The 13,583-nt window shown below is 51.1% G+C and overlaps 1 protein-coding gene across 2 annotated transcripts in view; it reads right to left on the bottom strand.

The window, feature by feature from the left end:
* Positions 1–2,273: 2,273 nt before the first annotated feature.
* Positions 2,274–13,583, bottom strand: part of LOC119962207 (sterol 26-hydroxylase, mitochondrial-like) — a 64,715-nt gene continuing 53,405 nt past the window's right edge. For both annotated transcript variants that reach the window (XM_038790175.1, XM_038790173.1), the window contains 4 exons: positions 11,036–11,202; positions 5,479–5,557; positions 3,163–3,366; positions 2,274–2,483 (listed from right to left, as the gene is read on the bottom strand). In XM_038790175.1, coding sequence (XP_038646103.1) covers positions 2,367–2,483; positions 3,163–3,366; positions 5,479–5,557; positions 11,036–11,202 — 567 coding nt within the window. In that variant the 3' untranslated portion in view covers positions 2,274–2,366. The remainder of the gene's footprint in view (positions 2,484–3,162; positions 3,367–5,478; positions 5,558–11,035; positions 11,203–13,583) is intronic.

A 13,583-nucleotide genomic window follows, 5' to 3' on the forward strand; every position in this document is an offset into this window, starting at 1 on the left:
ATGGGCATTGGCTGGGATGGCAGAGAGAAGCAGGATGGACATTGGTTAGCAGCAATGCTAACCACTGTGCCACCGTGCTGCCCTTGTGAGTGCAAAGGTGATTGGTAAATGTGACTTGATTTGAGATTAGAGGACAGATAGCAGAGTTTTCAATGGGCTGAAGGGGCTGTGAGCTGGAAGCCCAGTCAGCGTGCAGGTGGTAAAATGACTTTACAATTTTCCTTCAAGTTACATAGCATCCCAGATTGGACCTGTTATCAGCCTTATACATCATCCTCGAATTCCTTACTGAACCGTATCATGGGGTAGCAAGGATTGCAGATCGGGAATGTCCACGTCTTAACCCCAGATCCAGGAAAATTGAACTAAACTCTGAAACTAAACCTACTTGGCATTGCTGGGTGGCTAAATATTCTTAAATCAAAGGGGCTGGATTCTCTGCTGGTGGAATGTTCTGGCGGGGCTGGTTTAGCACAGTGGGCTAAACAACTGGCTTGTAATGCAGAACAGGGCCAGCAGCGCGGGTTCAATTCCCGTACCGGCCTCCCCAAACAGGCGCCGGAATGTGGCGACGAGGGGCTTTTCGCAGTAACTTCATTGTGACAATAAGCGATTATTATTATTGTTTTCTGTTGCGTCGGCAGCGCACCCACACCCCCAGGTTTCCCGGCTGTGTGGGGTGGCCACAATGGGAAATCCCATTGGCTGGTGGCGGGAACAGAGATTCCTGCTGCCGGCGAGGGCACGGCGCCCAGGAACACGCCCCTGGCAAGCCGGAGAGTCCTGCCCAAGGTGTTTACGGGGGAAGGAAAGAGGGAGGGAGGGGCGGCAACATCGATTGAGGAGAATATTACAGAGCTGGCGAGGGAGAGACTGTCCCACAGGGGCCAAGGCTAGAACCTCCTTGGTTGGAGCCAAGGAGTAATTGTGGTGTGATTGTGTTGCTCGCTGTAGTCTACAGGCCACCAATAATCGGGAAGATGGAATGGGGAATTACAGACAGGCAAAAGTCAGAGTGTAATGCCAGTGGAGGACTTTACCTGGATATTGCCTGGGACATTAGTATTCTCAAAGGCAGGGAGGGGCAAGTGTTTCTGTTCTTGATTAATATGTTTTTGGTCCAATGAGGATGGAACAGCCGATATATTTCCAAGTCAGGATGGTGAGTGACTTGGAGGGGAACCTCCAGGTGGTGGGGTTCCCAGGTATCTGCTGCTCTTGTCCTAGATGGTAGTGGTCGTGGGTTTGGAAGGTGTTGTCTAAGGAACCTTTCGCATCTTGTACATACGGCTGCCATTTTCGTCGGTAATGGAGGGTTTGAATGTTTGTGGAAGGGGGAGCAATCAAGTGGGCTGCTTTGTCCTGGATGGTGTTGAGCTTCTTGAGTGTTGGAGCTGCATCAGTAAACATCCTGACTTCTGGCCTTATGATGGGGCTGAGGCTCCTTGATCCCATATTAAGTCAAATGCTGCCTTGATGTCAAAGGGCAGTCACTCTCACCTCACCTCTGGCATTCAGCTCTTTTGTCCATGTTTGAACTAAGGCTGTAATGAGGTCAGGAGCTGAGTGACCCTGGCGGAACCCAAACTGAGTGTCTGTGAGCAGGTTATTGCTGAGTAAGTGCTGCTTGATAGCTCTGTTGATGACTCCTTCCATCACTTTGCTGATGATGGAGAGTAGACTGATATGAAAATGAAAATCGCTTATTGTCACAAGTAGGCTTCAAATGAAGTTACTGTGAAAAGCCCCTAGTCGCCACATTCTGGCGCCTGTTCGGGGAGGCTGGTACGGGAATTGAACCCGCGTTGCTGCCTTGTTCTGCATCACAAGCCAGCTATTCAGCACACTGTGCTAAACCAGGGCGGCAATTGGCCAGAATTGGTCTTGTTTCTTGAGTAAATGACACACCTGGGCAATTTTCCACATTGCCGGGTAGATGCCAGTGTTGAAGCTGTACTGGAACAGCTTGGTTAGGGCGCGGCAATTTCTGGAGCACAGGTCTTCAGTACTATTGCCGGGATATTGTCATGGCCCAGAGCCTTTGCAGTATCCAGTGCCTTCAGCCAATTCTCGATATGGGGCGATCCGAAGACTGGCATTTGTGATGTTGGGGATCTCTGGAGGAGGTTATTGACACTTCTGGGTTCAAATCCCGCAGGATAAGGTTAGAACCTGATAAGTCAGGAAGAAGGGGGGAGTGTCCATTTGTGAAAGGTGTTATGTGGAATGTTGCTGAAGCTTAGAGTGTAACTGGGCGAGGGACAGCCAAACTACTGAGTGAAGCAATGAGAAGACAGGTATGTCGGGCGTGATCTGAGTGAGTGTGCTGGACCTGAGCCTGATCGCTTATTCCTTCCCCTGGAACGTCAGTGACGGTCCAGGAACTGCAGGTTTATGGGATTCTCCGGAATCAGAACAATCCTGGTCCTTGCGGGAATCTCCTCTGTTCCAGAATCCAGCTTCAGTTGGAAATGTTTCAGCAACTGTAATCAGAAAGAGATTTAAACTGGTGAAAACAAATGTATCGTGAGGACCTGACACCATTGAGCTGCTCTGATTAACACTGGCGCCCACTCTGGCTAACAGTATTGCTCACTCTGGCTAAAACCAGTGCTCACTCTGGCAAAAGCCAGTGCTCACTCTGGCAAAAGCCAGTGCTCACTCTGGCAAAAGCCGTGCTCACTGGCAAAAGCCAGTGCTCGCTCTGCCTGACCACAGTGTTACCTCTGGCTGACAGCATTGTTCATTCTGTCTAACGCCAGTGCTCACTGGCAAACATTAATTTTCGCTCTGGCTAAAACCAGTTCTTGCTCTGGCTAAAGCCAGTGTTATATCTGGCTAAATCCAGTTCCAACTCTGGATGAAGCCAGTCCTTGCTCTGGCGAACAGCAGTGCTCGCTCTGGATAAAAGCAGTACTTACTCTGGCTAACAGCTATACTCGCTCTGGCTAAAGCCTGTGCTTGCTCTGGCTAACAACAGTGCTCGCTCTGTATAAAGCCAATGTTTTCTCTGGCTAACAGCAGTGTTCACTCTGGATAAAACCAGTACTTACTCTGACTAACCATGTTCCTGCTCTGGCTAAAGCCAGTGCTTGCTCTGGCTAACAGCTGTACTCGCTCTGGCTAAAGCCAGTGCTTACTCTGGCTAAAGTCAATACTTACTCTGGCTAACGTCAGTTGCACCTCCAGCTCGGCGATCCGTCTCCCCGGGCAGCCCCGGACACCGTATCCAAACGGCATTGAGCTGAACGGATGATGCTTGAGTCTTTCTGCTCCTCGGATCCAGCGGGCGGGCTGGAACAGGTGAGGACTGGGGAAGTCCTGCTCATTGTGGGACATCGCATAGTGGCACAGGATCAGCTGTGTCTACAGGAAAGAGAATTGAGCTCCAGCGTACAGTATCAGAAATACTATCGGTCACTACAAGTGATTCACAATCAAACTATGTTTGGACCTGAGGAAGGAGCTGTGCTCCGAAAGCAAGTGATTCGAAACAAACCTGTTGGACATTAACCAGATGTTGTAAGACTTCTTACGATGTTTTCAATGTTCCACAACGTACAGCAGTGAATGTGTCCCCTCATTCCTGTCTGCCTGGTGTCTATATTCACTGACACAATGAGGGTAGCAGTCTGTGGCAATCATAGTGTGAGCCCTGTGTCACTCTCAGTGTGAGCGCTGTGTCACAATCAGTGTGAGAGCTGAGCTGTGTCACTCAATGTGTGCGCGGTGTGACTCAGTGTGAACGCTGGGCTGTGTCACTCAGTGTGAGCACTGGGCTGTGTCACATTCAGTGTGAGTTCTCTGTCACTGAGTGTGAGTGCTGTGTCACACTCAGTGTGAGTTCTGTGTAACTCAGTGTGAGCGCTGTGTCACTCAGTGTGAGCGCTGTGTCACTCAGTGTGAGTTCTGTGTAACTCAGTGTGAGCGCTGTGTCACTCAGTGTGAGCGCTGTGTCACACTCAGTGTGAACACTGTGTCACTCAGTGTGAGTTCTGTGTCACACTCAGTGTGAGCGCAGTGTCACACTCAGTGTGAGAGCTGTGTCACACTCAGTGTGAGCGCAGTGTCACACTCAGTGTGAGAGCTGTGTCACACTCAGTGTGAGCGCTGTGTCACACTCAGTGTGAACACTGTCACTCAGTGTGAGTTCTGTGTCACACTCAGTGTGAGTTCTGTGTCACTCAGTGTGAGCGCTGTGTCACACTCAGCGTGAGTGCTGTGCTGTCACACTCAGTGTGAACACTGTCACTCAGTGTGAGAGCTGTGTCACACTCAGTGTGAGCGCTGTGTCACTCAGTGTGAGTGCTGTGCTGTCACACTCAGTGTGAACACTGTCACTCAGTGTGAGTTCTGTGTAACTCAGTGTGAGCGCTGTGTCACTTTCAGTGTGAGCGCTGTGTCACTCAGTGTGAGTTCTGTGTAACTCAGTGTGAGCGCTGTGTCACACTCAGTGTGAGCGCTGTGTCACACTCAGTGTGAGTTCTGTGTCACTCAGTGTGAGCGCTGTGTCACTCTCAGTGTGAGCGCTGTGTCACTTTCAGTGTGAGCGCTGTGTCACTTTCAGTGTGAGCGCTGTGCTGTCACACTCAGTGTGAGCGCTGTGTCACACTCAGTGTGATTTCTGTGTCACTCAGTGTGAGTGCTGTGTCACTCTCAGTGAGCGCTGTGTCACACGCAGTCTGAGTGCTGTGTCACGCTCAGTGTGAATGCTGTGTCACACCCAGTGTGAGTGCTGTGTCACAGTGTGAGCGGTGTGTCACATTCAGTGTGAACGCTGTGCCACACTCAGTGTGAGCGCTGTGCCACACAGTGTGAGTGCTGTGTCACACTCAGTGTGAGCACTGTGCCACACTCAGAGTGAATTCTGTGCCACACTCAGTGTGAGCGCTGTGTCACACTCAGTGTGAGTTATGTACCACACTCAGTGTGAGTGCTGTGTCACACCCAGTGTGAGTACTGTCTCACACAGTGTGAGCGGTGTGTCACATTCAGTGTGAGCGCTGCGCCACACTCAGTGTGAGTTCTGTGTCACACTCACTGTGAGCGCCATGCTGTGTCACACTCAGTGTGAGCGCTGGTCTGTGCCACACTCAGTGTGAGTGCTGTGTCACACTCGGTGTAAGCACTGGGCTGTGCCATACTCAGTGTGAGCACTGTGTCACACAGCGTGAGCGATGTGTCACACTCAGTGTGAGCGCTGTGCCACACAGTGTGAGTGCTGTGTCACACTCAGTGTGAGCACTGTGTCACACAGCGTGAGCGATGTGTCACACTCAGTGTGAGCGCTGGGCTGTGTCACACTCAGTGTGAGCGCTGGTCTGTGCCACACTCAGTGTGAGTGCTGTGTCACACTCACTGTGAGCGCCATGCTGTGTCACACCCAGTGTGAGCGCTGTATCTCTCGCTAGGTTACTGGCTGTGTATATATGGTGAACCATGTGTTAGTTCAGGTGGTTCTTGGGAAGATTTGCTTACCCTCTGCGGAATATTGTAGCCGCCCAGCACCACGTCCGTTTCCAGAGTGCGGAACCCACTGGGAACCACAGGGTACATCCTGAGGGTTAAAACACAGGAGCAAATCTGACCATCCTTCCCACGCATTTCACCTCCCTGTCCACTCACACGCCACCCTATCCACCCACCCCCACTCGTCCTATACACCCCCACCCATCTAATACACCCCCACCCATCCGATACACCCCGAATCGTGCTATACACCGCCACCCATCTAATACACCCCCACCCATCCTATACACCCACACCCATCCTATACACCCCCACCCATCCTATACACCCACACCCATCCTATACACCCCCACCCATCCTATACACCCACACCCATCCTATACACCCCCCACCCATCCTATACACCCCCACCCATCCTATACACCCCCCACCCATCCTATACACCCCCCACCCATCCTATACACCCCCACCCATCCTATACACCCCCTCCCGTCCTATACACCCCCACCGTCCTATACACCCCCCACCCATCCTATACACCCCCACCCATCCTATACACCCCCTCCCGTCCTATACACCCCCACCGTCCTATACACCCCCCACCCATCCTATACACCCCCCCACCCATCCTATACACCCCCACCCATCCTATACACCCCCCACCCATCCTATACACCCCCCACCCATCCTATACACCCCCACCCATCCTATACACCCCCACCCGTCCTATACACCCCCACCCATCCTATACACCCCCTCCCGTCCTATACACCCCCACCGTCCTATACACCCCCCACCCATCCTATACACCCCCACCCTGCCTATACACCCCCCACCCATCCTATACACCCCCCACCCATCCTATACACCCCCACCCATCCTATACACCCCCCTCCCATCCTGTACACCCCCACCCTTCCTATACACCCCCACCCATCCTATACACCCCCACCCATCCTATACACCCCCCTCCCATCCTGTACACCCCCACCCTTCCTATACACCCCCCACCCATCCTATACACCCCCACCCATCCTATACACCCCCACCCATCCTATACACCCCCACCCATCCTATACACCCCCACCCATCCTATACACCCCCACCCATCCTATACACCCCCTCCCGTCCTATACACCCCCACCGTCCTATACACCCCCACCCATCCTATACACCCCCTCCCGTCCTATACACCCCCACCGTCCTATACACCCCCACCCTTCCTATACACCCCCACCCATCCTATACACCCCCACCCATCCTATACACCCCCCACCCATCCTATACACCACCACCCATCCTATACACCCCCCACCCATCCTATACACCCCCACCCATCCTATACACCCCCCACCCATCCTATAAACCCCCACCCATCCTATACACCCCCACCCATCCTATACACCCCACCCATCCTATACACCCCCACCCATCCTATACACCCACCCCCACTCGTCCTATACACCCCCACCCTTCCTATACACCCCCCACCCTTCCTATACACCCCCCACCCATCCTATACACCCCCACCCTTCCTATACACCCCCCACCCATCCTATACAGCCCCCACCCATCCTATACACCCCCACCCATCCTATACACCCCCCTCCCATCCTATACACCCCCACCCTTCCTATACACCCCCACCCATCCTATACACCCCCACCCATCCTATACACCCCCCACCCATCCTATACACCCCCACCCATCCTATACACCCCCACCCATCCTATACACCCCCACCCATCCTATACACCCCCCACCCATCCTATACACCCCCACCCATCCTATACACCCCCTCCCGTCCTATACACCCCCACCGTCCTATACACCCCCCTCCCATCCTATACACCCCCACCCTTCCTATACACCCCCACCCATCCTACACACCCCCACCCATCCTATACACCCCCCTCCCATCCTGTACACCCCCACCCTTCCTATACACCCCCCACCCATCCTATACACCCCCACCTATCCTATACACCCCCACCCATCCTATACACCCCCACCCATCCTATACACCCCCCACCCATCCTATACACCCCCACCCATCCTATACACCCCCTCCCGTCCTATACACCCCCACCCATCCTATACCCCCCCACCCATCCTATACACCCCCCACCCATCCTATACACCCCCCACCCATCCTATACACCCCCACCGTCCTATACACCCCCACCCATCCTATACACCCCCACCGTCCTATACACCCCCACCCATCCTATACAGCCCCCACCCATCCTATACACCCCCACCCTTCCTATACACCCCCCACCCATCCTATACACCCCCACCCATCCTATACCCCCCACCCATCCTATACACCCCCCACCCATCCTATACACCCCCCACCCATCCTATACACCCCCACCCATCCTATACACCCCCACCCATCCTATACCCCCCCACCCATCCTATACACCCCCCACCCATCCTATACACCCCCACTTGTCCTATACACCCCCACCCATCCTATACCCCCCACCCATCCTATACCCCCCCACCCATCCTATACACCCCCCACCCATCCTATACACCCCCACTTGTCCTATACACCCCCACCCATCCTATACCCGCCCACCGTCCTATACACCACATTCACCTGCCCTCCACTTTCTTCCCCCCCTCCTATCGCTGCAGACACTGAGCCTGAATGTAAGTCAGAGATGATCAGTAACGACATTGGAAAGGAGGAGGAATTTCTGCATCGCTTTCTCTAACGTGGTCACATTTGAGAAGCTACTTGCACAGGCTCTGGCCAGGGTCTGCCATCAGCAAGTTAGGTTAAACCTGGGGGAGGCAGTGAACGGGATCCGACAGACGTTGGTCCTGTCGACGTACTTGCTGTCTGAGGGGGATGTGGAAAGGAAGGATGATGGCTCTGTGGAGCTGGAGCCTGTCCAAAGGAAGAAAGATGACGCCTGATGTGATGGTTTTACAGATGTCAATATACTGGGAGGGGTTAGATGTAATCTTCTACACTCACCAAGACTCTGAAAAGATACCTTGGAAGAGCTGGAAGGGAATCTGAGAAGGAAGATTCTTTGTTCACGTGATGCAAATGAGAATCACTAACGTAGCAAAGAACAGGAAGAAGGTGCTGCTGAGGGAGTTATCCAGAGCTGGGAGCTAAATGTAATGAATAATACAAGTGTTTCTATAGCATCTTTCAGAAACTCCGGACCTCTCAAAACTCTTCACAGCCGAAGATGTAAGTGTCACGTGAGAGTGCCTTTAAGAAATGGATGTTTAAGCAATGTACCTTTAAGAAATGCAGTGATGTCAGAGTGTGGGTGGAGCTGGGCTTTAGCTCAGCCATTTTGCAGTGTTTAGGTTTCAGTTTGAGAGAGAGCAGCTGAAAAGTGCCTGGCTGGTTTGCTGAGAGCTGCAGGAAGGAAAAGAGCTGGCCTGGTGATTTCTGTAAATCCAAAGACGATAAATATATTGAATGTAACCTGTTGTGCTTCTATTGTTGAAGGGTTGAAGTCTTTTGGATGTTTAAAAGAACAGTTTGCAGGATTGGGTAGGGTTGTATTATTTTTGGGGTTATCTTTGAAGTAAGGGGTGTTAAGAGACCCAAGGTTTATTTTAAAAGGTTAAGTTGAGTTCATGGAATAAACATTGTTTTGTGTTAAAAACCACGCGTCCATAAATGAAAAATGAAAATCGCTTATTGTCACGAGTAGGCTTCAATGAAGTTACTGTGAAAAGCCCCTAGTCGCCACATTCCGGCGCCTGTCCGGGGAGGCTGGTACGGGAATCGAACTGTGCTGCTGGCCTGCTTGGTCTGCTTTAAAAGCCAGCGATTTAGCCTGGTGAGCTAAACCAGCCCCTATATAATTGTAATACCACACCTGAGGAACAAGCCGTGTGCTTCAAAAGCAACAATACATTAAAGTGGGGGGTTGGTTGGACTCCATGATACATTTTGGGGTTCTGAAAACACCTCTCCCATAACATAAGTTTAAAATGTAATCACCGGAGTAAGGTCAGGGCCCCCAGGGTAAGAATCAGGATTTTGAAATGAAATGAAATGAAAATCGTTTATTGTCACAAGTAGGCTTCAAATGAAGTTACTGTGAAAAGCTCCTAGTTGCCACATTCCGGCACCTGTTCGGGGAGGCTGGTACGGGAATTGAACCGTGCTGCTGGCCTGCCTTGGTCTGCTTTCAAAGCCAGCGATTTAGCCCTGTGCTAACCCAGCCCAAATGTTGTACCTGAACGCTGTGTAAATTGGCACAGGGATGGAGAGATTGGGGATGAAGAAAGAGGGACTTAGTCACCAGTACTGGGAAATAATAAATCAACGGGTGGTTGGGGGTCAATCATCTCAGCTCCAGGACATCACTGCAGGAGTTCCTCAGGGTAGTGTCCTCGGCCCAAACACCTTCAACTACTTCATCAATGACCTTCCTTCCATCATAAGGTCAGAAGTGGGGATGTTTGCGGATGAATACACAATGTTCAGCACCATTCACGACTCCTCAGATACTGAAGCAGTCCGTGTCCAAATGCAGCAAGACCTGGACAATATCCAGGCTTGGGGCTGACAAGGGGCAAGTTACATTCATGCCACACAAGTGCCCAGCAGTGACCACTTGTCTCCAGTAAGAGATGGGAATCAAGGGTTATGGGGATAAGGTGGGAAAGTGGGATGTTGAGTCATAATCTCATTGAACGGTGGAGCAGACTAGATGGGCTGAATGGCCTACTTCAGCACGACACATGATTTAAAAGAGAATCTAACCATCGCCCTTGACATTCAGTGTCATTACCATCACCGAATCCCCCCACTATCAACATCCTGCGGGTTACCATTGACCGGAAGCTGAACTGGAAATGCAATGAAAATCGCTTATTGTCACAAGTAGGCTTCAAATGAAGTTACTGTAAAAAGCCCCTAGTCGCCACATTCCGGCGCCTGTTCGAGGAGGCTGGTACAGGCTGCTGGCCTGCCTCGGTCTGCTTTAAAAGCCAGCGATTTAGCCCAGTGTGCTAAACCAGCCCCTAGAAACAACATCAAAGGGCTCGTCCGGGATCCAGCCAGATAAATACTGTGGCTGCAAGAGCAGGTCAGAGGCTGGGAATTCTACGGACACTAACTCACCTCCTGACTCCCAAAGCCTGTCCACTACCGACAAAGCATGGGTCAGGAATGTGATGGAATGCTCTCCACTTGCCTGGATGAGTTCAGCTCATCAACTCAAGAAGCTCAGCACCATCCAGGACAAAGCAGCCCCGCTTGATTGCTCCCCTTCCACATTCAAACCCCCCACCACCGACGCACAGTGGCAGCCGTGTGTACCATCTACAAGAAGCACTGCAGGAACTCACCAAGGCTCCTCAGGCAGAACCTTCCAAACCCACGACCACTACCATCTAGAAGGACAAGAGCAGCAGATACCTGGGAACCCCACCAGCTGGAGGTTCACCTCTCCACATCCCTCCTCCTCCTTTGAGACCAGTTTTGATCAAGCTGAATTCTCCTAATATTTCCTTCTTTTAACTTGGTAACCCAGCGCCCCTCCCTGTATTGCAGCTTCACAGTCTCCTCTTTCACCTCAGTGTTTCTTTGATGGTTGCCTTCAGCAGGGGCATTTTGCTGAGATCCTGGGCTGTTGGTATTTGCTCAGCTGGGCTGATGCTGCATATCTCCCTGAAGACAGAGTCTTGAAGCTCTGGGTCTTTGGCCAGGCAGTACAGGGCCCAGGACAAGGTGTTTGCCGTCTGCAATGTAAAAACACTTCAATTCAGTCATTCCCACAATATGCATATGGCAGGCCCGAAGAGGTGACAGGGAAGGGGGAACAAGGAGCAACCAACTCTTACTGAATAATAATAATAATCTTTTACTGTCACAAGTATGAAGTTACTGTGAAAATCCCCTAGTCGACACATTCCAGCACCTGTTCAGGTAAGCAGGAACAGGAATTGAACCCAGGCTGCTGGCCTTGTTCTGCATTACAAGCCAGCTGTCTAGCCCACTGAGCTAAACCAGCCCTTTAGTCAATGTCAGGAGTGGGATTTGAACCCACGCCTCCAGAGGAGCCTGCAGAGGAGCCTGCAACCTGAACGCATCGCCTTACGCCGCTCGGCCAACCTGCCGCGTTGATAAACACTTTTATAAAATGGTCGCAACAAATGGAGACCATTTTGACCCCTCGTCTCCACGGTGGCTCTGGGAGTGAGTCCTAATATGGAATGAATTTGTGGGGGAAGAAATATCATTCCCATTAAAAATGATAAAGACAAGGTGAGACTCAAGTGTTTGTTGAATAAGAGAACATTTTAATTATAATAAATGCATCCACAAAATAAATATAAAGGCCTTTTCACTGTTTCTGTACGTCTGTACCAAAAATAAATTTTTTTGTGGTTTAAATCTTCAACATAATCAGAATGTTTCTTTGGGGTCCGTCAGTACCCTCCGGAGGTCAGAATGGTTCGGCAGCTGGCAAAGTTTGGGAACTGCTGCATTAAGCTTTCTTAACTCGTCTCTCAACCTGTCTTCCCAGCTGCAAGGTTAATGCACATGTGCCCCCAGGTCCCTCTGCTCCTGCACCTGCTTTTCGATTTGTAGCCTCTGTTTTATGTTGTCACTCCCCATTATACCAATCCCTGGGAAACCACAATGTAAACCTCCCTCCAATCTAAAAACACACCCGTTCAGCATTGTTCTCTTTCCTGTCACAGCCAGTATCATATCCATGTTGCCACTGCCCAGGAGTTCGAACCTTTCTCAGAAGTCTGTTTTCGGCACTCGGTCGAATACCTTTCAGAAATCCCTATACACCACATCAACAGCATTACCCACATCAACCCTCTCTGTTACCCCGATCACAAAAACTCAAGCAACTTAGTTGAATTTCAGAAACATTCATGCTGCCTTTCTTCAATTAACCTGCACTTTGCCCTTGTGACTTTTAATTGTTCTGAATTATTGTTTGTAAAAAGCTTCCCCAGCACCGAGGTTAAAACTGACTTCCGCAGAGTAAAAGGTAGCAGAGTATAATCAAACACAACTTCACACCAAACCAGTCACGGAGAGATTAGGTGACAAGGGGATTTAAAATGGTACCATGAAGGAGGAGAGAGGTGAGACATTTAGGGAGGGGATTGTGGAGCTGAGAGACCAGGGAACCCGGAGGGGGGGGGGGGGGGGGGGCGCAATTTCAATTGGAGACGCCCAAGAGGCCACAACTAGGACAATGCAGAGATCTCAAAGAGTCTTATTCACAAGCCCATTTTAAAAATTCATTCATGGGATGTGAGCGCCGCTGACTAGGCCGAGCATTTATTGCCCATCCCTAATTGCCCTTCTGAAGGTGATGGTGAGCTGTCTTCTTGAACCGCTGCAGTACTTGAGGTGTAGGTACACCCACTGTGCTGTTAGGGAGTGAGTTCCAGGCTGTTGCCCCAGAGGCAGTGAAGGAACGGCCGATATATTTCCAGGTCAGAGTGGTGAGTGGTTTGGGGGGGGGGGATCTCCAGGTGGTGGGGGTTCCCATGTGCTTGTCAGCCTTCTCTTCCTCAATGGAAGCAGTCATGCGTTTGGAGAGTGTTGTCTGGGGAGTGTTAGTGAGTTCCAGCAGTGTATTTTGTCGATGGTTTCACACGGCTGCCATTCACGTTGGTGGTGGAGGGAGTGAAGGTTTGTGGATGAGCTGCCAATCAAACGGGCTGTCTGTCATGGATGGTGTCAAGCTTCTTGAGTGTTAGAAGGGTCCTTTTTTATTCGCTGTTTGCTTCCTTATTCCCCCTTTCTTTTATTTCTGATGGCACAGTAGCACAGTAGTTAGCACAGTTGCATCACTGCGCCAGGGCCCCAGGTTCGATTCCCGGCTTGGGTCACTGTCTGTGCGGAGTCTCCAAATTCTCCCCGTATCTGTGTGGGTTTCCTCCGGGTGCTCCGGTTTCCTCCCACAAGTCCTGAAAGACGTGCTATACGGTAATTTGGCCATTCTGAATCCTCCCTCTGTGTACCCGAACAGCCGCCGGAGTGTGGCGACTAGGGGCTTTTCACAGTAACTTCATTGCAGTGTTAATGTAAGCCTACTTGTGACAATAAAGATTATTATTATTATTGTTATTATTTTTGATCCATGGAT

This window comes from Scyliorhinus canicula, chromosome 2, assembly GCF_902713615.1.
Source record: "Scyliorhinus canicula chromosome 2, sScyCan1.1, whole genome shotgun sequence".
Lineage (NCBI taxonomy): Eukaryota > Metazoa > Chordata > Chondrichthyes > Carcharhiniformes > Scyliorhinidae > Scyliorhinus > Scyliorhinus canicula.